Source organism: Heliangelus exortis, chromosome Z (assembly GCF_036169615.1).
Source record: "Heliangelus exortis chromosome Z, bHelExo1.hap1, whole genome shotgun sequence".
Lineage (NCBI taxonomy): Eukaryota > Metazoa > Chordata > Aves > Apodiformes > Trochilidae > Heliangelus > Heliangelus exortis.
Genome location: NC_092454.1, coordinates 24,057,589 through 24,082,853, shown reverse-complemented (window position 1 = coordinate 24,082,853; position 25,265 = coordinate 24,057,589). Strand labels below are relative to the sequence as shown.

The 25,265-nt window shown below is 45.9% G+C and overlaps 1 protein-coding gene across 3 annotated transcripts; it reads left to right on the top strand.

Moving 5' to 3' along the window:
• Positions 1-2,146: 2,146 nt before the first annotated feature.
• On the top strand, positions 2,147-23,976 carry SLC49A3 (solute carrier family 49 member 3). 3 transcript variants are annotated; one of them, XM_071730351.1, is made up of 10 exons: positions 2,147-2,360; positions 9,177-9,335; positions 10,240-10,459; positions 15,451-15,527; positions 15,645-15,782; positions 16,351-16,467; positions 18,058-18,210; positions 19,997-20,154; positions 21,164-21,276; positions 22,049-23,976. In XM_071730351.1, the coding sequence occupies exons 1-10, from the start codon at positions 2,232-2,234 to the stop codon at positions 22,201-22,203; spliced, it is 1,419 nt and encodes a 472-aa protein (XP_071586452.1). In that variant the 5' UTR covers positions 2,147-2,231; the 3' UTR covers positions 22,204-23,976. The 3 variants fall into 3 exon arrangements, with proteins under 3 accessions (XP_071586452.1, XP_071586451.1, XP_071586453.1); XM_071730350.1 differs by having other exon boundaries at positions 2,199-2,420; positions 22,049-22,351; XM_071730352.1 differs by lacking the exons at positions 21,164-21,276; positions 22,049-23,976 and adding an exon at positions 20,826-20,951 and having other exon boundaries at positions 2,199-2,420.
• Positions 23,977-25,265: the final 1,289 nt, after the last annotated feature.

Genomic DNA, 25,265 nt, shown 5'->3' with positions numbered 1-25,265 from the left:
TGTACAAAAGTCCATGGAACCGGAAGGGGTTCCAAGCATGCTGGGAGAGCTGGTTGATGGCACAGCAAGGCCACTTGCAATCATTTTTGAGAGGCCAATCATAGCCTTGCCAACCGAAAAAATATTGCACCTATATTCAAAAAGCACTCAAATGACAGCCCATGCAACTGCAGGTTGCTTGCAGATCAAGTTCTCTTGGTGGTATCTGTGGACACATGAAGGAGAAGTAGCCAGCTGGAAACAATCAGCATGAGATCACCAAAAATAAATCATACCTGAAGACCTGTCTGATTGCCTTTTTTTGATAAAAGGATGGGATCTGTGGGTCAGGGGACATCACTTACCATGAGTTTAGCAACATTTTCAACACTGTCTCCCACAGTATTGTTATATCTAAGTTAGAAATAGGACATTATGGTCTGGGCATGTATCCAAGTGGATCCATTAAGTACCAGTTAGATTGGGTCAGAGGGTTGTTGTTAATAAGTTGTACTCTATCTGAAGGCTATACTGTGGCTTCTATCCTAGGCCTGGTCCAGAAATACAATGTGTTGCCCAGGAGGTTCTGCAGTCTCCATCACTGGAGTTTTTTAAGACCAGATTGAGCCTCAAGCAAACTTAGTCTGACTTCATTGCTTACCCTGCTTTAAATACAAGACTGGACAGGAGATCTCCAAAGGTCTCTTCAAACCTGAATGATCCAGTAATTCCCACCATGACTGCTCAGTATTGGACAGATGCTCTGGATGCAGAATCCTCCTCCCAACACTAATGTTGTTCTACACCCATTTTACAACAAAGCTACAGACATTTCAGCTGCCCCACTGATGAAAATCTTCTTTCATATACCTACTGCCTCAGCATTTCCCACCCTGACAGAAAACATATTTGTTTGTTCCTATGTTTGTTTTTAACAGCAGGGGCAGTCCAGTGTACAAGTTGAATAGCAGGGTCCCTTCAGTGTACATGCTCACACAACATAAATCTACAAATATATGTAATTTGAGTCTTTTTTGTACTTTACTAACAAAATGGACAGCAGAGAGCAGAAGTCATAAGGGGAACCTGGTTTCTGCCAGCATTTCTCAGACTTCTTTGATGATAACAGATTTTTGAACAGAAAAAAAGGAATGGGCATGGTTGACAGACCAAGCAGACAGAACCTCAAAGAAGTCTATTTTCATACCAGGCTTGCCAGCCAAGAGGAGAGACTGAGGTGAGGTGGGGAACAATGGTTGTCCTCGTGAGCACTGACCACTGGGTCTTTCTGCTGTCCCTTGCACATGAGCCTTTTTCTAGCACGTTGATGCACAAGTGTGTCTCCACGTGTCAGCACTGACAGGTCTGCAGGGCAGCTAACTCACGCGCACAACCCAGGTCAAGGCAGGTCTCTTCAGAGCAAGGCAGAAGTTGTGTATCAGCCCACAGCATGGGAGCAGCAGTGCTCTTTCATCAGCAGCTTGTAAATAACAAACTTGGTCAGGCATTTGTAGACATGGAACAGGTCAATCATTACTACTACCTTAGTAGTACCACTTGCTACTACTAAATGTCAACCTCCAATTCCATCTGAGGAAGATTGTAAGGCAGAATCTATCAGCTTGCTCACTAGCACAAACAACACATGCTTCTCTCTACCCTGCAAAGCAGACTCAAAGTGGGGTTTTTGACCCCAACCCGCCCCTCCACCCCCCTTCCAGGGATGGAAAATTTCAACTAAAATTGTTTCCAAGAGAATACTTGCATGCAGGACAACTCCCCCTAACCACACTTGCAAACATGTCTAAAACACTTGGATTGAACTGCTCACAGTAAATGACCTCTGATAGAGGAGGTGTCGTGCATAGCTTTTGGGGTAACGCGGACCCATCAGCTATCATTAGTGATGCTGTCGTCTCAACGACACATGGGATAAAGAGTTCCCTTCACCGAGGACCTCAGCAACCGCGTTTCGAAACACCAGGGTTTGCCCCTCTTCTAAGAACGATAGGGCGAACACGGTTCCCCGGGCACTGGCACTAGCGGCTGTGCCGTGCCGTGCTGTGCCGGGCCGTGCCAGCCGGCCGTGCCGTGCCGGGCCGTACCGGGCGTCAGGCGGTGGCTCGGCAGGGGCCGCCCCGGGGAGGCCGGCGAGAGCGGCGGGGCGGGGCCGGGCCGGGCAGGGCAGCGCCGTGCCGTGCCGTGCCGTGCTTGTGCTGTGCTTGTGCTGTTCCGAGCCGAGCTGAGCCGCGATGGAGGGCGGCGAGGCGGCAAGCCTGCTGGGGGAGCGCGACCTGGGCCAGCTGGCCCAGTTCAAGACCTACCGGCGGCGGTGGGTGCTGCTGGCCGCCGTCTGCCTGCTGAACTGCTCCAACGCCATGGTGAGTGCGGCGCGGGGAGCCGGTCCCGCTGTGCTGCTGGCGGAGCCCCCGCAGCCGGAGGTACGCGGGCCGCGGCGGCACCGGGCGGCGGAGACTCTCCAGCGAAGGGCGAGGGCAGCTGCGCCTCGGGGTACGGGGGCCAAGGGGCGGCTGCCGTCAGCCCCGAGGCGCCCCGGCGGCCGTGAGCGCGGGAGAAGGCGCAGAGCAGGCGGGGCAAAGCAGCCCCTCTCTCTGGCCCACCAGTGCTGTAGCTCTGGAAAGCAATTCAGGCTGCTGCTGCCCAGGCAGGATGGGGTGACACCTAAGCCAAAACCACCTCCCGGCTCTTCCTAGAAGCAGCCAGGCGATCTCGAGGGCTCTGCCCCAGTGCCCTCTCTCAGATCCACCCCCTCATCCCTGAAGCATCGGCACTCGGTTGTACTCGCACAGAGCGGAGAAGCCTCAGCCTGGCCGTGCCTTAGGGCCCGAACCAAAGGCTTTTCCTTTTGCGCTTTTTGTCTCAAGTTAGGCCCGCACTCCTCGCTTAGTGACCGGTGGGATCCGAGTCAGGGAGGAGTGGTGACGGAGCAAGGGCGGGATGGGGCGGGCGGGTGTGTGCCGTCTGGGAGGGAGCAGCAGGAAGTACCGCAGCGTCAAGCCGGGCTGGGATGGATGGGACTGAGTGTGTTCTGAAATTGCTGACAAATATGCCTCGCAGGCCGTGGGGAGGCACAGAAGGTATTCAGCATCTGTGGGGGTCTAGGAACAAAAGAACAGTGCTGAAACTCCTCGGGCAGACGAGACAAAGTTTGCTGCCCCATGACATAAGATCTGTCTGTCCAGAGAAAGGAGCAAGTCCGTTTCCTCCTTGGGACCTGTTGCACGTACAGAACAGGATAGGAGTGATTCTGCATTAAAGATACTGGTTTGTACTGGTTGGTATACCTATTGCTTGTAGGTACTTTTTTGCTGAAAGATCTTGGAAAAAAGGGATCTGGGATCACACCCTACCTGCTGCATGGATTAAAATTAAGATCAATAACTGTCAAGATAAACACATAAAGTTTTCCTTTTACCAAGTCCTACTGTGCAAGAGGGAAGCCCAAATCTTTTCTCACCATGTCACTGGTGTGATAACATACTGAGAACAGAATTATTCAGGTTCTTGAGGACTACCATGCTGCAAATGCTGGCTGTATGGCAGCCAAGACCACACGCTACAAACGTTTAAATGCTAGGAAGGAAGAGTAGGAATTCTGTGATGTAAGAGTGCTGGAGTACAGAAATGGAAAACATAGTGAGAAATTGGCTGTAAATGGAAAATAAAAAACGAATGCACCTTTTCAAGTGAGTATCAGTGTATCTTTTAAGACTGTAAAAAACTGTCTTGCAGAAAACCAGTGTGAAGCCCTGCTGCTTGCTTGCAATTAAATTGACAAGCATATTATGTTGCAGGAAACACCACCCTGCTAGAAATGAACAGTGACAGCATGGGTGGAAGGAAGCTGGACAAGAACCTCTCTAGGATGTCTTGTCAGACTGACTGTGCTGAAACCTTAACGCTGAAACTGGGGAGTTACTTTAAAAGGTCCTTTTGATGCATCTTCAAGTTTAAGTGTGTCCTGACTTAGGTTGCTGAAAACCTTGTAGCCCTGCAAGATTGTACTCCTTGGACCCTTGCCACCTTCCTGACTGTCCACAGTATTCTTTTCCCACAGTATGAAGTCAAGACAGAACTTCACCACTGGGTGCTTAGTAAATATCCCAGGTAGAAATACTGCTTCTAAGCTATGGCAAAGGTCGGGGATGGAAAGTATACTGATATATAAAGTTGCAGCCAAACCTTTCCAGGTGCTAAAGTTTCTCTTAAATGTTCCTGATAAGAAAGAATCACATTGAGATGAAGGGAGTGGTTGAAAGGCCATGAAATCAAAGTGGTTGGTTGCTGTTTAAAAGTTCCAGATGGGAAGATTAATTTACCAGGTCTGTGGTGTGAAAATTGCTTTGCAAATTAAGATGTGTCCTCGATTCCTCTGCAGATGTTGGATGCAGCACTTTTGCTTTGCAAATTAAGATGTGTCCTCAATTCCTCTGCAGATGTTGCATGCAGCACTTTTTTCTGTGTATTCCTGTGTGATGTGATCTGCAAAATGCAGATGGTGAGAACAAATGACGTTTGAATTGTCTGACTTGGAAGGGACAAGATCACATCATGTGCCAGACCAGCTTTCCAGGATGATGCCTTGTATTCCTGACTTCCATGCACACATGCAACTTTCTGTTAGTGTCCTTCAGTGTCACTTACAGCGGCAGACAGAAGACAATCCAGAGAGGGAAAGACTGTCAGTGTCAGGAAGGAGAGATAGGAGCAACTTAGCTGCAGGAAAGTGCACCTGTTCATGCAGCAAGGGCAGGCTGGGGATGCAGTATTTTGTAGTTTCATCTGTTTTAGCATGGTGCTTGAGCAAAGCCAGGCCAGACCATGTGCCGACGAAAGGGACGCTCATCCCTACTTCCTCATGCCCCGCGTCATCATGCGAAATCACTTTTTTTAACTGGAGCACAGTGAGGTAAATATTATATAAAGGAGGTATTTACACCAATGATAAATAATAGCCCTTTACTTGAATCTCTATTGCAGATGAGAGTTAAAAAGCCTCTGTCTTTCCCTGCTGCACAAAGTGAGCACTATCCTTCTAGGGATTGGTTTGCATTTCCTAAATACAGCTATTCTGGAAGTTTCTAGCTGGTAATTTAGTGTTAGAAGTCCTTGAATTATCTTAAGAAAGCGATAAGTAGGTATCAGTATAAATAATTTTCTGCTTGAAGTGCTGGGCAGAATGGCTGACCACAGCTAAGCCTAGATGATTGCTCTTCAGCTGTCTCTTGCAGCACTCCTGGTGAGGGGTGACATAAATACACCTGTGGTTGCTGCCCAGATTTATTTTGTCACACTGATGCTGTGGTTTTGAGTGTGTTTTTTAATCTGAATATTTAGTATTTTAAGAGTATCTGTGGAATGCTGACAGCTCCCCTAGGAGCAAACTGCTGAGGCAAACACCTCCTTCCCTGTTTATACCCTCCTGTGAAACTGAACAAGTGGGAACTTAATGTTTCATGGGACAGACTTTTTTCTTGCTTTAGCTCTGGGGAAAGAGAAATGCACAGAAGAATGATACTGAGAGTGCTTCCTGCCCTGTTCTGTGCTTGTCAGCGTGAGCTAGCTGAAGGGGAGGAGGGCACCAGAGGGTTGGAGGTGGCTCATGCTTGGCTTGGTAGTTCCTGACTCACCAGCCTGGAGGACTTCCACCACTGCTTAATGTACTTGGGAAAGGAAGGAGAGCAGCACAAGTGCTCCAGGACGTGCTCCAGGACAGGGTGCACATGCTCCTCGCCCACACCTGCTTGCTCCAGCAGTGCCCCTGTAGATAGACATGCACACACAGCTGCTGCTGCCTGGCTGATGTGTCCTGCTAGTCCTTCTGTAAAGGCTAAAAGTGACATCTTGGCAGGGATCTGGCCTTTATGAAAGTCAGGTTCCTAGTTCTTATGCTGCTGTGTCAGTATGAGTGCCTTCAGTTGAGGTCAGGGGCTGTTTGCTTCCAGACTCTGTGGTCCTTTTGAGCTCGGAGATGGGGAGTCTGGTGTAAGGACAACACAGACCAGTCCCAGGGGAAGAGGAGTGAGTCTGTGTGTCTCAGAAATCACCTTACTTCACCTTCAGAGCAGTGTCCGGGTGCAACGGAGGCAGCATGCTGGGACTGGGCATGCTGCAGGCAGTTCTTGGTTGGGGGCTGGTGAGCTGTGTCAGTGACAAAGCAGAAGGTCCTGTTTCATCCAAGTCATCACCCTTGGCTCATTCTTTTTAGGCTGTACATAAAAGGTATTACAGGGGCATTGCTACACTGCACAGCTTTACATTACGCCAGACAATGTGCTAGCTGATGTCACCACTGGCATGGCAAAATGGCTTCATTCCCACCTTGCCTGACTGAATTTACTTGCCATTCTGCACATGATTTTGCTTTTCACTTTTAGAATCTTCGTTTGTTGGTGAGTGGGGTGCATACTGGTTAACAGCTTATCTTTTATGAAAAACATTTCTGATGCTCCTTCTGGCTGGGCTGTGCCTGGTTGCAGGCATGATGCATCAATGTATCATTACTGCTCTTTGAGCTCCAAAAATGCTGGGCCTGTGTTTATTTATGCTGCTTTCTGAAGCTCCCCTAATGCTCAGCAAAATGTAGAGTCTGCATGGAGACCTGCCTTTAGCCATAATCTTTCTACCACTGATGACAGTGAACTGGTGGCTCGGGGCCCATCAGTAGCCTCCTGCACAAGAGGGAGGAAGGTTGAGTGGTGGGGTCCCTTGGAATGGGTGGAGGGAAACTGTCCCACTGGTAAAATAGGTCCTGAAGAGTCTAAGGGTGTGTGTGTGGGAAAGTGAAAACAGTGAAGGCAATAGGGTTGAGGAAATTAACCTCTAGAAGATGTAGGTAGAAGAGGGATGAGTTTGTCTGACAGAGAAACACATGGTAAACAACTCCTGTCCGAATGGAGGAAGAAACACTTTTTCTCTCCAGACCCATGTAAAAGCTGTTTCCCGTTTTAAAGAACAAACTCAGACTTGATCAGGCTGCAACTTCCCACCTTCTCTTTTCTCACACACGTGGTATAACTGGAGCTTTTCCTTTGCATAGAAATACAGGGCACCAGAAATGCTTGGTTTTCAGGAAGAAATGGTTTTACTTCATCTAATAGAAATGTGCCAGCATGCTTAATCTCATCTTGCCTAGATGTATACAGCCACTGAATGCAAAATGCTTTGCTCTGCCTTGTGGCATCATTGGCCATCAGTAGTCACACAGGGGTGAGTGTCTGGTGTGGAGAAACAGGAGGGGTGTAGATGTACCTCAGGCTGGCTTGCAAAATGTATCATTGCTTTAAATACACAGTTTCCTGGTACACACCCCGTCTGGAAGGCCATGAGGAACACGGAATTGCTAGCGGTGGAAATACACAGCTGGGTTTTGTTTAGCAGCAGTTTACTGTCCCATACTAAAACTAGTGCTTATGCCTTAATGATGTTTGCAACAATTAGCATTAACAATAAGCACAGTTAAATTAGCATTAAAGGTTTAAATTCCCATCCCAGACTGATGGAGATCAGTTCTGGAAAAACAAAGGTGGGTGAAATTTCTTCCTGAGAAAGCCAATAACATAATTCCACTATAATCTATTTTTTGAGGATTTTTTAAATTCTTTATAAGAGTCACAGTGATCTGGAACAGCCTTCTCTTTCTCTAAGATGAGTGCAATTTCCCTTGGTGCCCAGAATCTCCATCTGCCTGGCTGTAGAAGCTGAGTAAAACCAAATCCATCCCCTACCACATCTTTGACTGATCCCACATAAGTGTGTCTGAGCCCAGCATGTGAGCCATGTGAGCTTCCTGTTGAATGTTGGAGATTTGGCTTATCATCTTCTTTGAGAGAAGAGGAAAGGCCTTATGCTAGAAGTCCTTGCTACGACTCTGAGAATACATTCAAAACTTCTCTGTTACTACTGTATACTCACTGCATACCTGCTAGAAGAAAAGCTTTGCTAAAAAATTATTAGCATGTGTCTATTCTCACACAGTGACACTGAGAGAGAAGAAAAGCCCATTTCCCCTTGTGCTTCCATTTAATGTGGTAGTTTTTATGGTCTCTAGCATGTAAGAAGTAAATACTTCTGACTGATAACAACAAATAGCAGAGTGTAGGAACACCTTCCTCTGAAGGTACTGAAGGCTTTTTTCAGTTACCCATTAAGGCCACAGCTGATGCTGTCTGCAGGATGCAGGCTGTGAAGAGGAAGTTTGGGTTGGCAGAGAAAGGGATCTGTAAAGAGACAGTGGGTGGAGTTCTTTTGTAGGAAACAATAGCTAAATTTTTTATTCACATTTCTGTAAATTTTATCATCCTGAATATTCAGCAATGGCAAGATCATCTTCTAGCAGTGGAGTATCTTACATCCACGCCATTGAAACCTGTTCTCAGGTTAGACCAGTGTTTTTGAAAAGCACAAATTTGGGGTACCTAATTTAATACCCTACTATTTCCCTTGTGGGCATAATCTCGGGATCAAAGTAAGCCTTGTCATTCCCAGAAGAATCCAAAAGCAGACCTTATGAAACCAGTGCATAAAACAAGGTTTAGTGAAAAATATAGCACTGGAAGGAAAAGATGAGTAGTTATTAAAGTACGTTTTAAAGTACCTCTTGTGTTTTCCTGTTGTGTGTTTTAATATATTGAATAATGGACATTTCTAGGCCACTTGCTAACCTTTTAGTGTGTGTAGAACTTTTAGTGTGTGTAGCATAAAATAATGTGTCTCCTGGCTGACACTTAGCATAGCTGTTCTTATAAAACTATATCCAAGGGTTGCCAATACAAGACTAAGTTTAAGAGGTGCTTAGCTGCAGAAAGAAGATGTTGGCTGCTGTTGTGTTTCTGTCAACAAGGAAGGATTGCTTGTGGTTTGCATCAGGGGCCAACACGTTTAACTTGGGGACAAACAAAAGGCCTGACTTACATTTCTGCCAGGTCTTAGAGGCCGGACTAGGTGGTGAAATGGGTGGACTACCCTGGGCCAAGAAAATGATGATAACAGTGGTAAAACAGTCCTAGGATGAGTAATTGCAAAAACTGAATTTTTATTACCAGCCTTAATATCCTAATTTCAAGGGGAGACTAAGATAATGAACCCCTTTACAACTCGGAGTCTGTGAGGGGATAATGAATTTCTTTTCTGGTTGAAGTGGCTTTGCTTACCCTTCTTTTCTCTCTACTCTGCAGCTGTGGCTGACATTTGCTCCTGTGGCTGATAAGACAGCTGGCTACTTCCACATTTCCTTGGAGATGGTCAACTGGCTCTCAATAGTGTACCTCCTCATCTCAATCCCATTTGGTCTGGTGGCAACATGGGTCCTTGACAGCGTGGGGCTCAGATGTGCTGTGAGTTCAACTGTTCTGTTTCCCTGAGGATGCTTCACCTAGAGATAGTAGTAGCTGCACAAAGCACTAACATCCATACTGTGAATGGGAGTCTTGCCAAATGCTGCAGAGGATGAGCATGTGGGAAGCCCTGTCCTAGTTCAGTAATAGCTGTCACATCACCTCTGGAGTGGGGAGCAGTGGGAAAAGTCAGAATGACATTATATCCCTAGTTGCCTTCTGTTTCTATTGTCTTAGCCAACTGACAGGGACGGATGCTATGAGCTAACTCTGTGAAGAACTTCTTATAATTGGGTAGGGTTTGCTATGAAAAAGCACTAGCACAGATATTTTATCTGCACAGCCAGCTTAAGGAGCAGCAGAGCAGGCTTCAAGCAAGGGGTGCCTAATCACTCAGAGCTGGGGCTGTGCTAAGCCAGCTTGAGATCTCCACACACTCTTCCCAGAAGCAAGAATGTTGTGGAACGTGATAGTGAAACACTGGCATGCTAGTGGTCTAGAAGAGCATCTGAAGAATCCATATGCTAGATGACTCATTGCCACGATCTTTGGATTGTTGCAGCAAAGTGCAGGTGATGGCACAGATTTGCTAACAGAGTGTAATTAGTGAGCTTTTAATTTCTCTTCAATTTCACAACAATATCTGCTGCCTTCATAAGCTATATTGTGCTGTAGCTCTCATGTGGGGCCAGGACAGCTGTCTTTCTCCTTAAGGTGACAGGTGACTTGCATACTGTTGGATGAGGAACATCTTGCAGTGACTTGAAGGAGGGGGGGTGATCTGCTGGCAACTTTCCATGTGTTACCAGCACCCATTGTCTCTAATGTATCTGAGACTCTGTTGCATCAAGTTCCACCCTTCAGGCTTCAGCACATAATCCCTGGTTGTTTCTGCTTGCTGCAGGTGATCCTGAGTTCATGGCTGAATGGGACGGGTAGCATCATCCGGATGTTCAGTGTCCTGAAGTTCCTGAGCTTGGGTTCCCAGAATTACTGGTACCTGTTTATTGGGCAGTGCCTGTGTGCACTGGCACAGCCCCTTATCATCTTTTCGCCAACAAAACTGGCAGCACTGTGGTTCCCAGACCACCAGAGAGCAACAGCAAATATGATTGCATCAATGTGTAAGTGATAGCTGCAAAGTAGTACTGCCACCTCCCAGAACTTGCTAGCATTCATCTGCCTTTCAGAGAAAAAGGAATCCCTCTGTAGTACAGCCATTTGCCCCTCCAAATTCAGGTACAGCCAAAAAATTTCATAACTATGTGCAATAAGTCAGTGCTTTTAAGGCCCTGCAAGACAGACAGGCATTTCCATTCTGGGGAGCAAGAAATGGGACTTAGCTGCACCCAGATGCAAAAAGTTCAATGAGCTGATCATCTGTGCCTTAGTAGCACAGAGGTTGGTGACAGCCCTCAGCGTTACTAAATCTGAAGCCTGTAGTGGCCTTAATTCTGCAGCTTGTTAGGAAGGTGTCCGAATTGCATGTGATTCCAGTGGGCATATGTCAGATTCTCTAATCTGATAGATGTGAGGGTGCTGCAGCAATTTTGTCCACCTGCTTGTCCAGTGGGAAGGCTGAGCATGTGTTCCTAATTGGTATGTATGCACACATGGAAAAAATATACTCAGCTGGTCACACAAGCATGTAATGGATGCTAAATGCAGCAGGACTACACATGCAAAAACCACATCTGCCTTGTGGAGTGCCTGGCAGCTGGGAAACTGGAGTGGAGGCATCAGATACACTTGTTCTAAAGTCATTTGTCTCTTGGCTCCTCTGAGCCCTGCTAGACGTGGTATACTGCAATTGACAGACCTATTTCCTCCCTCCATGTGGCATTTTCTCCATCAGCTGAAAGAAATCTGTTCCGCTTTTTTCCAAGGACTTGAGATGTGCCCCAGAACCTGGTGCCCTGGCTGCAGGTTTGAAATCTTACAGTGCACATTTGTCTGGGAGCCCCACCTGCCCTCCCCTCAAAACAGCTTCCATCTGCCTTCCTTCCCTACTGCCTTGGAGTGCCAAAGGGGCAGATGTGGGAAAAGGGCAGTATAGGACCACCTTGCACAGCTTTCCCAGTGCTTCTGCAAACCTTAGGCCCTGTTATTTAGTGAGAATGGATTTGTGATGTCAGAACAAACATATTCTTTTTTCATTGCCTTCCCTAGAATAGGGTAGACCTGATGGCTCACGTTCTTTCCCAGGGCTGAGCTAGATCCTCACTTTCCCTGCTGGAGAAGGAGATCTGTTGTAGTGTGGTGCCATACAAGTAGTACCAGGGGCCATCAGGTTCTTCTCTGCCCTCAAGGATCCCAGCCCACAGACAGCTCTTTCTTTTTAAGCAAAAGACCAGCCACAGCAGCCAAAGAGCATTTCTTTCACATAGTGTCCTCAGACCTTGTAGGCCCAAATGGATCTAACTATGGGAATGAGTAAAACTGAAGAGTGAGAAACACTGGAAACCTAAGACATGAAGCTGTTCAGTCTGTGGCATGTTGAGAAATCAGTGTGAGGGCTGACTGATTATTATCTGCTGCAGCATCTGCATATTGATGTGTGGAGGGCTTCCATTAATAATGTTTGGTTACACCCACTACTGTGTGCTGTACCAAATAAGTTTCATTTCAAGGAGGTTTAAATACTGCCTAGAAGGAGCATCAGCCACTGCTATAGTAATTTACTACAGTGGTTAATTATCCAACTGGCAAATGTCTACATCATACTTCTCGTTTCTATGCTTATTATCCCCCAGCTATTCAGTCTTGTTGCACCTGTTTGACAGGTAGTTATGGACGGAGTCACCAATTCCTTGTCTAGGAAAGACTGAATGGCTCCAGCACAGTCACTTTTCAGGCACGTTTTCCATTTGCTTCTTCCCACATCTCCATTTCTGCCTGTTGATCCCATGAGCTTTTCCTCTTACCTTGCTCCAGTTTATTAATACCTGTTTGCTCTGTTAGTGCCAGAGTGTCACTCAGCATTGCTGTACTGTCCCTATCAGTTCTGCACTCAGAAACTGGCCCTACAGCCTCCTGTCACTATCCTCACAGCCCCTGTTAGTGCCTCTGAGTAGGCCTCTTTGTGCTTGTATACAGACAAACTGGCCTGTATCAGGAAAAGTGTGGCCAGCAGGTCCAAGGAAGTGACTCTGCCCCTGTACTCAGTGCTGGTGAGGCCACACCTCGAGTCCTGTGTCCAGTTCTGGGCCCCTCAGTTCAGGAAGGATATCGAGGTCCTGGAGCAGGTCCAAAGGAGGGCAACTAAGCTGGTGAAGGGACTCGAGCACAGATCCTATGAGGAGAGGCTGAGGGAGCTGGGGCTGTTCAGCCTGGAGAAGAGGAGGTTCAGAGGAGACCTCATCACTCTCTACAACTCCCTGAAAGAAGGGGGTAGCCAGGTGGGGGTTGGTCTCTTTTCCCAGGCAACTCTCAGCAAGACAAGAGGGCACGGTCTCAAGTTGTGCCGGGGGAGGTTTAGGTTTGGATATTAGAAAGAATTTCTTTACTGAGAGGGTGATCAGACATTGGAATGGGCTGCCCAGGGAAGTGGTGGATTCTCCGTCCCTGGAGATATTTAAAAAGAGACTGGATGTGGCACTCAGTGCCATGGTCTGGTAACTGCAGTGATAGTGGATCAAGGGTTGGACTTGATGATCTCTGAGGTCCCTTCCAACCCAGCCAATTCTATGATTCTATGAACCCTGATGAGCAGCTGAAATCACTGTGACTCAGCTGTATCCTTGTGTATTCACTGTATCTTGGTCTTCCCCATCATTTGTAGAGACTTACTTGCAGAGAAGCGGTGTAGGGCCAAGAACTGATCCTCTGTGAATACCATGAGAAATTATCCTGTGACAGGAGACAGAAGACTTGAGTCTACTGAAGTGGCCTCTGCTTCATCCCTGGGATTCTTCATTTCCTGCAGTCTGTCAGCATGCCAGTTTCTGTACCTTGCAGAGCTTCAGTTAATCAGCATCACTGTCCACAAAAGACACAGCTTGACTGCTGAGAACTGCAAGCTAATCTATGAGGTCCTCTGGACAGTTCATTAACACCAGTGATCTCCTTTCCATTCTTAGTCTAGATTTATATAATTTCTCTTCCCAGAAAGAGAAGGCAGATGAAACTTTGTAATTACTCAATTAGTTTCACTTAGTATTTTTAAGTTTAGCACAACTCTTACATTTCCACTCCTCACCTATGTCTTCTAGAACTGCTTCAGCATGCTGATAGTTCATGGAAACACCTGACAGTAGATTTCAGTCAGTCCCCTACAATTTCCAGATACATTTTACCCCAGTGGAGAAGGTTTAATACACATGTTTGGAAGCTATTTATTAATTGTGTTCATGTGCTTAGAAGTAGGTAATATTTCATCAGGATTGTAGGCTAGTACAGAGCGGAAATGCTTTGGTGGTTGTGTGCTATAGCACTATAAATGATGCTTCAGCAAAATCATAGAACATAGAAGGCTGAAAGGCACCTCTTTGGATCATCTCATCCAACCCCCTGCTCAAGCATTGTTGGCTTAAGCTGGTTGCCCAGGGTCTGTTAGGTTTTGATGGAGATGTTGCAGCTTACCTGAACGTTCTTTCACTGTTCAGCCACTGGATGTGGCTAATGCCCACTTCTTGCTCCACATCATGGAAATGCCTTCCTGTCCTGCAGGGCCTCGGAAGCACTGGTTTGTTACACATGTCTATGAGACTTTTGGACAGAGCTGTATTTGAGGGACCAGTAAGTGCATGTCTCCCTGATACTGGGGAGCCCAGAACTAGACACAGTACTCCAGATGTGGCCTCACTAGTGCTGAACTGAGGGGAAGGATCACCTCCAGCTGAAAACACTTTGCCTAATTTAGCCCTGGATGCTGAGGGGCTTCTTTATCATAAGGTTGTGTTGCTGGCTCAAGGTGAATTTGGTGTTCACCAGGACCCCTAATATCATCCCAGGTTCTTCTCTGCAGAGCTACTCACCACTTGTCTGCCAGTGATACTGGTGGGGTTGTTCTTCACAAGGTGCAGGACTTCACTTTTTCTCTTGTTGAACTTCTCACCAGATTGAATGCCAAGTTGACTTCATCTTTCCTAACCCCATCTCTGCACACTAGTAGAAAATCAACTTCACTTGTTTGTTTGTGTGCAGAACATCATCTTAAAGTTAAAATTTTGTATCCTGCAATTTTGGATGCTCCCAAGCTGCGTCCCAGGAGTGCTGCTTCACACACTGCTCAGCTCCAGTGCCATAACAATGCAACCCCCTACTTCAGTACAAGTTTCCAAGATTCTCTTCAGCCATGTAATTTTTGTAGCTGGTAGCAGAGTTCAACTCATATGCCAGTGTGGGCTTCACTGAAGAGTTGTATTTGCTTGATAGGTGTCAAGAAAGACCCAGTGTCACCTTAGAGAGCTGTCATAGGGCTTTCCTGCTTTTAGTGCCCTTTTGGCAAAGAAGACCAGTCACATCCTGGTGACCATGGGAAAAGCATTGCCAGCAGCTTGAGGGAGGTCTCCTGTCCACATCTGAAGAGCTGTGTCCAGTTCTAGTTTCCTCAGTACATGAAGGATATGAACATATGAGTGTAAGTGCAATTAACAGCCTCTGAGGCAATTAAGGTTACATAGCATCTGTCATGCCAGCCAAGGCTGAGAGAGCTGGGACTGTTCACCCGTAAGAAAGCTCAGGGGGATCTTACCTTTATGTATACATTCTTAATGGTGTGGGAGGAGCAAAGAAGGGAAAGCACCTCTTCTTGTTACTACTGCTATATAACCTCAGGACAGATGACATGGATTCATCTATATTGATCTTGTCCCTTCAGTTTAGTGTTTGCTCAGGCAGCCTTTTGAGAATGAGAAAACTGTCATTCATAGGTGAAAATAAGTCTACAGGAGTTAGGATTTGTCAGGAAACTGATTTATAGAATGGGCTTCATGAGTGTGAGGAAACAGATTATTTCAGCCAGCATTCTCCAAATGTTTCCACCCTGTTTTCTCCTTATGTTTGTCTTGCTTTGCTGCACACTACATCTCTGGTGCTGACTAGCAGTAGGAGTGACAACATGGTTATGACTGCTTGCATTAAAAATGTGTCTCTTTGTTTTATTTCCTTCCAGCCAATCCATTGGGTATTTTTATAGCAAACATGCTGTCACCTGCGCTAGTACCTGAAGGAAAGCATATCCCATTGATGGTAAATAAAAACTGCTTTAATCACTCTGCTGGGCTGATCTGGGTCCAGCTGATTTATTTACTTGGAGGCAGTGGAGCTGGAAAGACTGGTAACATGTCTTTATTTTGTATTGTGTAGCTGGGTGTTTATGCCATCCCAGCAGTAACAGCCTGTGTACTAGCAACTGTGGGGATTCGTGAGAAGGCTCCTCCAACGCCTCCTTCTGCCAGTGCCACTAACTCCACTTCTCAGCCATTTTTTACGGGGCTCAAAATGGTAAGTGCTTTAGCACAGAGAGACCAGTGCTGGAGTGAGGGATAGAGCCCTGCCTGGCAGGGATATGCTGAAGAATCTGCTGACAAAGCAGACTCTGAACTCCACTCCACCAAGCCCACTATGGATAGCCACCTGGAGACCAGGATCCCCTCCTTCATCAGGGCCTCACAGGGACGCTGCTCACAGAAAAGCTGCAAGAGAAAAAATCTGATCATTCAACAGTGGGCTGGCTGCTGTTCACCTAGCTCACCTAGCACAGGCACACCTGGGCATACCCAAAAGGACCACACAAACTGAGCCTTTTGGACAGATGTGCTAACGGGTAGGACAGAACATGGCGAAGTGAAGGAAGAATTTGGGCCCTGAAGAGATTCTTCTTCGCTAGGTTCCCATTTTAACTTGTCCTTTGGCTGAACTGACAGGAGAGCTAAACTCCTCTAGTGATTACAGAGTTGTCCTGTCAACATTTCTAATGGAGGGGTCAGAGCCACTGACCATCAAGTTTAATGTTACCTAGCCCTTCTTTCCTCTGCACTTGTTTAAATAATGTGTTAACTTCTTTCTCTAGCTACTGAGAAACAAATCATATATCATACTGGCAGTGTGCTTTGGAGGAGGAATTGGGATGTTCACCTGCTTTTCAGCTCTGCTAGAACAGATCCTTTGTGAAAAGGGGTATTCAAATGTGAGTATGCCTCCTTTCCTCCCCATTGTCCACATCCTCTATGGTACAATCAAAATTATTTTCCCTGATATGGAACTCAGAGAAAATGAAGACAGCTGAATATACTGCACTGTCTCATGTCTTATTTGCTTACATTATCTAATACAGAATAAGCACTACATTAATCCAGAACACGATTTCTCAGTATAGTGGGATGATCTGTATTTTCATTACTGCCCATGCCCAGGCAGGATCCCATTTACAAAAGGAAAAATCTTACTCCTCAAGCACTTTTTAGGAAAATATAGAGTATTATGTTTTTTTCTAAGCCTCTCCAAGGCACCAATATCTGTGAAGATTTCTGACTCCTTCCTCAGAGTAAGATGGGGCCCAGTTAGGCCCTAAAGTGAAGCTGAAGGCAGGTTGATGCAAGAACCTTTTCCTCTTTAAACAGTCTTACACAAAGTCAGGGCAGCAGATGAAGTCATAGGTACTGTGACAACCTTTCCCCAGTCTTCCAATGACACTGACGAGATGCCACTTCTAAATTTGTGCACAGTGTGTGCACAGCTGGTTGTTTCTTCTCTTTCCCTTCAATAGCAAGGGATTGCCCCAGTTCCTGTGTTTCCCCTCAGGCAGCACTTCAGTCCTGCTGCTTTTATCCCCATGAAGGTCCTCTTGAAACATTTCTCAGGCTGTTACATATGCACATCTACACATCTGATCTCTGTCCACTTTCTCATAACTCCCAGATTTGATATCTGGCTCAGTGCTCTATAGCCAGGTCACATTTGCACACTCCATTGGATTTTAACTGGAAAGCAGTCAGAAATCTGCAGCCTTTCTTTCTGTGCAACATGATGCATTTGTGTGTGTGAGACTGGCTTTCCCTGGCCCTTAGCCCACAGAAGTTATTCCAGACACCCTTTCCCTCCAGTCTGCCCCCTGAGGCCCCCAGAAACATTTACGCAAATCTGTTAGTTTCCCTACTTTCAGAGTTTGTGTCTACATTTGAATTCTTACACACCTGAAGGAGTGGAATAAGCAAAGATAGTCACTCTGAGCAGCAGAGCATGTACCCATTCCTAACTACCACTCACTGCCTCTAATTACACCCTTGCTACAGTCAGGTAGTGTCTCATCTAATGTGCTTTGGGTCTGCCAGGCTTGTGCAAGGCATTCCTCTAGAGCATGTCCCTGATGCTGGGTAAGAAAAGGGCCAGGAGCACAAGTAGAAACAGAAGCAGGTCCCAAGATAGTTGGATGTGTTACCACCAGTGTGGACAAGCCACATTACTGCACCAAAGGAGCCAAGAAGAGTCTTGGGCCTGGGCTGGAGCGTTTGATGTCAGGGAACTGCTGCTGCTCTGTATGAAGCCTCCCTTGCCTGTGGTAACACATGTGCTCATCCACTGAGACCCCACATGGTTGTACCAGCTCTTGGGCTCTGGTGTTCTATCCTTGGAACCCTGTGGAGGCCTCAGCTATTGCAACAGGCAGGGAAGCTTTCCCCAGTGGGTGGCCCATTAGTAGTAGACAGATGGGTCAGGAACATTAAAACCTCTTTCCTAACTTCTCTAGTTGCACAGTTACTTTTTCTCTGTTCTCCAGGAATTTGCTGGTCTGAATGGTGCACTGTTCACAGTGTGTGGCTTGGTGGGTGCTTTCCTACTAGGTATGTATGTCGACCGGACAAGGAAGTTCATAGAGTCCACGAAGATTTGTTTCTGTCTGAGTGCCCTTGCCAGTATCGTGTTTGCCGTGGTGAGTTCTCCTTTGCATTGCACCATACCTGTGGGCTTAGTTCTGTGGCCATCCAATAAATCATAAACTCAAAGCAAGGTCATTTGTTGTCATAGTATTTATTGAGCCACGTGTTATGCTTTGGGTTTATCACCCAGGGCAAGGAATGTTTTAAAGAACAACTCTTCACTGTCACTTTGGTGCCTGAGACAGACTGCTTCAGGATATAAATAAATTAGCAATTTATTTCCTTTACACTGGGTCCCTATGTTTTATTACTAGCCCTGAGAGTATTCTTTCCAAAAATTAATGGGCTTACTAAATATCCATCTTACAAAAATGAACAACACCATAGTTTCCCCAATACCTGCCTTTAACAGTGGTGGCTGCCAGGAGTGTAAGATTATCAGGAGGGTACTGGTTATATGTCTGGTTCTGCAATAGTTTCTTGAGGAGGACATGACAAGGGAGATCCAGAAAAGGGAGAAACTTAAATCAATCCAGGAGAGGAATGCAGATTTTCCACCCATGTGGCTGAAGTGCAAGTACTGCACTCAAGCACAGTGATTGCCAAAGGGAGCCATCCCTGCCTCAGGATCCTGAGCAGGAGGCAGGGGTGCTACCACTGCAGAGGACCCAGACTGCTGCAGGCCACTGCTTTCCCATCGGGTTTGTGCCATACATTTCTCTTGTGTGTTGAAAAATCCAGACTTTAAATACAGCTTTGAAGAGACAATGTTCTCAGTACAGGAAAATATGCCTACAGCAGACCTTGCATTTTCCCCTCCAGTACTCTGGTATTTGTTGGGTTAATGGTCTGAATACAAGTCAGCATCTATGGGGTCAGGTAAGGCACAGAGTAGGTAAAAGGCTGCACCAGGAACAATAAACAAACATTCCCCTCCTTCCCTTCCCTCAATTTCCCTTCATCCCACAAAGATGAACTACACATTCAAAGTAGTAAAACAAAAAACACACGTTCAAATCTGCTTGTTGCCTTGATGCTTTGAACTTGGATTGTAGGCACACAGTTTTCCGTGACGTTACCAATTAACTAGGCTAAGCCTGCTGCAGCCATGCCAGGACAGATGTCTCATGTTACTCTGCAGGGATTTGTTACATGGTTAAGGAAAGAGGTGCTAACACTGTGACTGCATGATTTATGCCCTTGACATTATTAGCAGTGGCTGAACGAAGCCATGCTCTTTCCTCCAGAGTTAGGGACAACAGTCTCCTAGGCACTTCACTAAGAGTGTGTGAATGTTTTAGGTGGATTGAGTTTGATTTTTTTTTTCAGTTGGTTGGTTGTTTTTTTAATGGTAAAACACCAGCATTACAAAAATGAGTCTGGCATGGTAAGGATTAGTCTTCCTCATCAAGGAGATGCAACAACCTGGCAAATTCTCCCATATATAACCCAATGAAAACACCTCTTCTGAAACTTTAGCTTGCATTGGGAGGAAGGTGTGTCTTTTACTTTGTGCTGGAGATACTTTGAACTCAATGCTGGCAAGTTACTGATCAGGAAGTCAAGTCATAGTAATACAAGCACACCAATGCTTTTCATATAATTCTGTTGATCCTCTCTCCCCCTGATCTTTTATTCAACAGATAAATCATTGTGTAGCTATTTGTTGACTCGAGAACGCTGGAGGTAAAAGAAATAAACAAGTAGGAAGGTACTGGTGGGAAGAGTGAGCCCTTGGGATTTCCTGCAGGTTATAGGTTCAGACTTTGTGTGCAGTAGGGCTGACACTTTGAGTCTTTGTGACAGTTTGAGACTTTGGTGTTGCTTTTCTGCCTACAGGCTTCTCGATTCAGACATCAGGCTGTCACACTGGCCATCTCTAGCTCACTTTTTGGTTTCTTCGGCTTTGCCATCTACCCCATTGCCATGGAGCTGGCTGTGGAGTGTTCCTACCCTGTGGGAGAGGGCACATCTACAGGCCTGATTTTTGTTGCAAGGTAAGCTGGAGGTAATTCAATTGACAACTGAGCCTGGGTTCAAACACACAGAGTGGGGTGTAGGTGCAGATAAAAAGGAGCATGGGCATCAGTGCTAGCTATCTTGATGCACTTCTCTCTGGTGTTGGTGCCTATGACCATAAGGCAGGAGCTGGCAGGCTGAGCCAGAGAACTGAAGAGCTTAAGGTTTTAAAGCAAGGAATATTATTTTGAGTCAGTATAAGAAAAGCAAGGAGGAAGATGGTCTTCCTTGTCTGGCACCAAGTGGGATTTAACCATGCCCAGGATCACCTACTTTTGAAGCAGGTGGGGGCTTTATGCCTGAGAGGGGCTCCCATTCCCACAGCAGTTCAGGGGCTGTGCTCTGCTCAGAGAGATGGGGCTCATCATTCACAGGGCAGCTGGGCACAAGAGATGGGGCAGTGACAGTCCTTCCTGTGATCAGTTTAGTTGCCTAGGGTTGGCATGGGACTACAGCAGGAGTGACTTGTTGGAGCCCTAAGGAATGAAATATGTGACCTCCTGGTCATGTGTGTATGTCAGCAAGAAACACCAAAGAAGGGCATTTGAGGGCTGCTGTCTCCTACTGGTTGTGGGCTTTATTGCTGCTGTCAGCCAGCTATGAATGAGAAGGAGGCTACAGTCACAGTCTGCCTTTTTTGCATCCTCAGCCCTGCAGCGAGGAGCATTTCCAACTCTCTGCCCAGTGACTAAGACTCAGCTCCTTATCAGCTGTAGTTCAACAGCTGCTTCCAGAGGGAGGATGTAGTGGTCCTACCACACTGATCCTGTGTCTGGAGGTGTGCTGGAAGGCTGGCCCGGACACCCTGTGAGCCAGGGCCACTGAATCAAGTGCTTGGGCCAGGGGAAGCTAGCAGCAGCTTTCTGTGCTAGAATGACCCTTCTTCAGATAGGGGCCTCACTTTCTTCCCACTGGGGAAGCTGGGCTTGTCTCCAGCACTGATGAAGTGGGCTGGTGCCATGACTGCAAGTTGTCTTCTCCCCACAGTCAGATCGAAGGTGTGATTTTAATGATTCTGCTACAAGCCCTCACCGTGCGTGTCTCTGAGGATCCATCCTCCACCTGTGCCCTCGACCAGGATGGAGCCTTGGAGTGGACAAGTAAGTATGTCCATGGGAAATGATGTTGTACACTCAGCTGCACCCCATGTAACCCCAACACTCCTCCAGATCTTACAGTCAGGGAGCCTGCAAGCCTAGCTCATCACATCAGAGCTGGATTTTGTGATTAGATATCCATTCCTACTCATTTCGTGGTCTGATATATGTAGGGACATCTGTAGGAGAAAAGCATGAAGGTGTTCATTTGAGACACTATTGGAAGGAGAATGTAACTTCTTCCAGACTTTGTCGTATAGCCTTTTACTTTTACTTTTTTTTCTTTTTCCTTTTTCTTCAAAAAAGGGTCTTTCAACACAATTTTTAAATTAAAGGTTTATCTTTGGTGAGCATTTTCTACACTGTGCTCTGGGATGGTGTAACTAGAAGTGCTACCAATGTGGACCTGTTCTCTTATGAAGCTCAAGTGTTTTGGTTCAGTTTTTCTTGTAATTTTATGCAGCATGACCCCAAAACACCAATGCATACATACATGCAGAAGCACACTCCTACAAACACACTCTGTAAAACCTCCAACCTGTGGTGTTATGCAAGAAAAGAGCCTTCCACTTCTCAGCAAAACCCCCTTCCTATGTCATGAGACATGATTATATGACACAAGCTTTGGCATCGCCCCACTGCAAGCTGCACAGTGTTCTCAGGGATAGCCCTTGGGAGATCACCCAGGCTGTGCAGTTCCTGGGGAGGTCGCCTCTTGATTTCTGCACCCATAGGAAGTTCTGAATTCACTGCCTAAATTGTATCTTCCCTGTAGCTCCAGTATTGGTGCTGGCTGGCCTCTGCAGTGCTATGGCTTGTTCCTACGTCATCTTCTTCCACACCGACTACAAGCGACTCCATGCTGAGAAGAACAGTGGTGATTTGCTCAAGGCAGAAGATGCATCAACAGCAGATATTCCTGAAGCTTAACCAGGCCAAAAATAGGATGCCAAGGGCCCAGTAAGGGAACGACTTAGGCCTGTGAGCAGGGACCATAACTGAAAATGCTCAGCTGGCACACTGGGATATCTGGGTCCTGTTGCACAATGAGCAAGGGCTAGAGTAGAGTTATGGTGCATCTTAGCTGTGCTTTCCTCAATCTTGTATTTATTTGTGAGTCTGGGCTATAAGAAAGGCTGTGCTGCTGGAATCGTCAAAGTCAGACTGGACATCTATGCAGTTAATGGGGATTTTTATCTGACTTGATTCAAGCTAAAGAAACGTTGCAAAGGAAAGGAGCATCATATTTCATTCATTTTTTCATTTTCATGTACTTGGACCAGGGATGAAGCTTTCAGAAGGGTAGAAGACACTTATCACAAACCTAGTGGAAAACTTCTGTTTAACAACTCTTTCACTCAAAAATTAGAGTTAAGTGTGCCTCTTGGCTGCAGGTTGGTAGGAACTGGACCATACTTCAGTTGCAGTAGGGAAGTGTAAGAATGTGATCTGCGATAAAAGTCTCTTAAAATGAGCCAGTTTGTTCTCTCATAAAAACAGGAAAAGAAAAGCCTTGCATGCAATGCCACATATGAAAAAAAAGCAGACAATAAATACAGCAGTTTCCTCACCTTTTTATCCCCTGTCAGATGCTGAGACATTCAGAATGAGCTTGTTTTATCTGGGCTTCTGTTGTTCTTCCATCTCCCTTGCAATTCCAGTGGTTTAAGTTTTCCGTAAGACAACACACCTGCTGGTGTAAGAATAGGGTACTGCACCTTCCACAAGCCAAGTCAAGCTTTTCTATAGGGGAACACTGAGAGGGCAACTCATTCTTTGGGGAATGCCACAGGAGTGCCTGGTGTAGTGGAAGCTGGCAGGAGAACTGGCAAAGGTGACCACTTAGAGAATGCAGGGACCCACCATAAGTTTCTGCAGATGATAAGGCCTTTGGGAGGAAGACCAAGTAGGAAAAAACATCAACGAGTACCTTCCAATTCTCTCTGCAACTGACAGCTGTTCTTCAGTGTTAGAAGAGAGGGGAAGTTACACAAAAGATCCCATTTGAATTTCAGTTACCCTCGACTGCAGTGGCTGCAACTGGGTTTTTCATTTTACAGTACTTCCACAGCAGTCCAGTGTCCTGCCTTGGTGTCCAGGTCTTGGTGTACAACCTGAGAACTTTTTACCCTATAACATTTCAGGGGTAAAAAATTGAGATGAATGGGACATGGTGGTTCTTCATACCATGCATTTTACAAGGGGATCTGAGTACACGCTAGTTCAGTGAACTTGAGGCATACTGGACCTGTGACTGGCTTTGTTCAGTCCAAAGCAAAGGATGCACTGAGGAACACTACAGAGAAGCTCTCTCAGTGCCTGAATTCTTTTCTCCATTAGCAACTGGAAATCTCTGCCTTTGTAAAACACCTACCTGCATCCTTTCAGGGAACCTGCTACTTCCTGTAGCTCAAGCCTCACTTTCAGTGAAATTTTTTAGAAGGAGCAGGAAGAAAGTCTGAAACTGAGGTGAAACAAAATCGATTTGGGCCTGTGAGAGGAATGAAATCGTCTGTCCTTTGCAAAACTAGCTGGTCAGTTCTCCAGTCCTGGACCTAATACACTAAACAGATTAACATCAAATTTATGTGCCAATCCTGAGTCCTACTGTACTGAAAAGCAAGAAGCACTGAGTACTTTATAATTTTATATATTTACAAATGCTTATGTTTGATTTTTGTAATAAAGGGTGGTTTAAGGAAACATTAATCTTTTTTCTTACTGTATGAAACTTTATGGAGTATTTTATAGATGCAAGGGTGCATCAGATCTGCTACATAGCACAAACACATGCTAACAAACAGAAGCCTCCATATTGCCATGTGCATTAAGCTGTGCTGAAAATGATGATGTGAAGCTGTACCCTAGATCTTTAAAATGACAGTGTGAAGTTATCAGTGAGTTCAGCTACAGCTACCTCTATTTTGAAGGATATGTTACAGAAGCAAGTAAATACTGTTGAAAAATGTTTCCAAAATCTGCCATTGCCCAGGTCAGAGAAACTGTCTTGTACCCGCTAAGACACTCCAAATCTTTAACCAATTATCCTTGCTTAAGCCAAATTTCTTTCCTGTAGTTTTACTTTCAACTAAGTCTCTTCTATATAGCTACTCAGTCAGTGTCTGCTTCTAAGGACTGATAATGCTTGATGTTTAAAGGTATGGCTTGAGAATGGTATGCAGAACCAAGGCTACTATTTGGTTCTGAAAATCACCTTATGCCCCAGAAAGAAAAAGGCAGTAAAGAAGTCACATCTGTGACCCCCCTTTAGGGAGAAGTGGATCACACAGATGATCAAAATTGACCAAGCAAACTATTCCATCCCATACACATCATACTTGGTATAATTTGAGAGACTATGGGGATCAAGATCTCTTTGTCTATGGCTGCCATCCTGGGAGGACTCTGTCTCTTCAACTGCCTTTGATCCTGCTCCATGCATCCCTGAATCTGTGTGTTTCTGCATCCAGCTTCTGACTGCCATTTTCCCCAGGAGCCCAGCTGGGGACTTTCCCAAGGCCTGTCCTGCAGCCTTTGTGGTGACACAAGTATTACTGGAGGGAGAAAGGGAGGAATGTGATATCACTTTTTTATATATTTGTATATTATTTCATAATGTTCCTTTTCATCACTACTGTTTCACTACAGCTGAGTATTTCAGTTTCCAACCAATCTTTCTCCTTTGCTCTCTTTCCTTTTCCTACAGGGGAGGTAGGAAGGGCTAATGGAGAGCATGTCATTTGTTTAATCACCATCCTAGTGTTAAACCATAATGCCAAGCATGTGAAAGATAACTGACAGAGCAGATTCTTCTGTCTACTAATGCATCAGACATATAGGTGTGTGAGGCTAATTCTGAATTCCTGATGTGTAGTGGAGCAGCAGGTTGCCTATGGTTTGTCATGCCCTGGCAGCACACCATGGAGCTGTTATGGCACTGCTAACAGTGAGGCTGGGCAGCTCACACAAATACCTACCTTGCACAGTCAGCC

Excerpts from the sequence above, each read along its gene's own strand:
- SLC49A3 (XM_071730350.1), top strand. The coding sequence starts at position 2,232 with ATGGAGGGCGGCGAGGCGGCAAGCCTGCTGGGGGAGCGCGACCTGGGC. Across the intron at positions 2,421-9,176 it reads CGGAGCCCCCGCAGCCGGAG|CTGTGGCTGACATTTGCTCC; the intron begins GTACGCGGGCCG and ends TCTACTCTGCAG. Across the intron at positions 10,460-15,450 it reads AAATATGATTGCATCAATGT|CCAATCCATTGGGTATTTTT; the intron begins GTAAGTGATAGC and ends ATTTCCTTCCAG.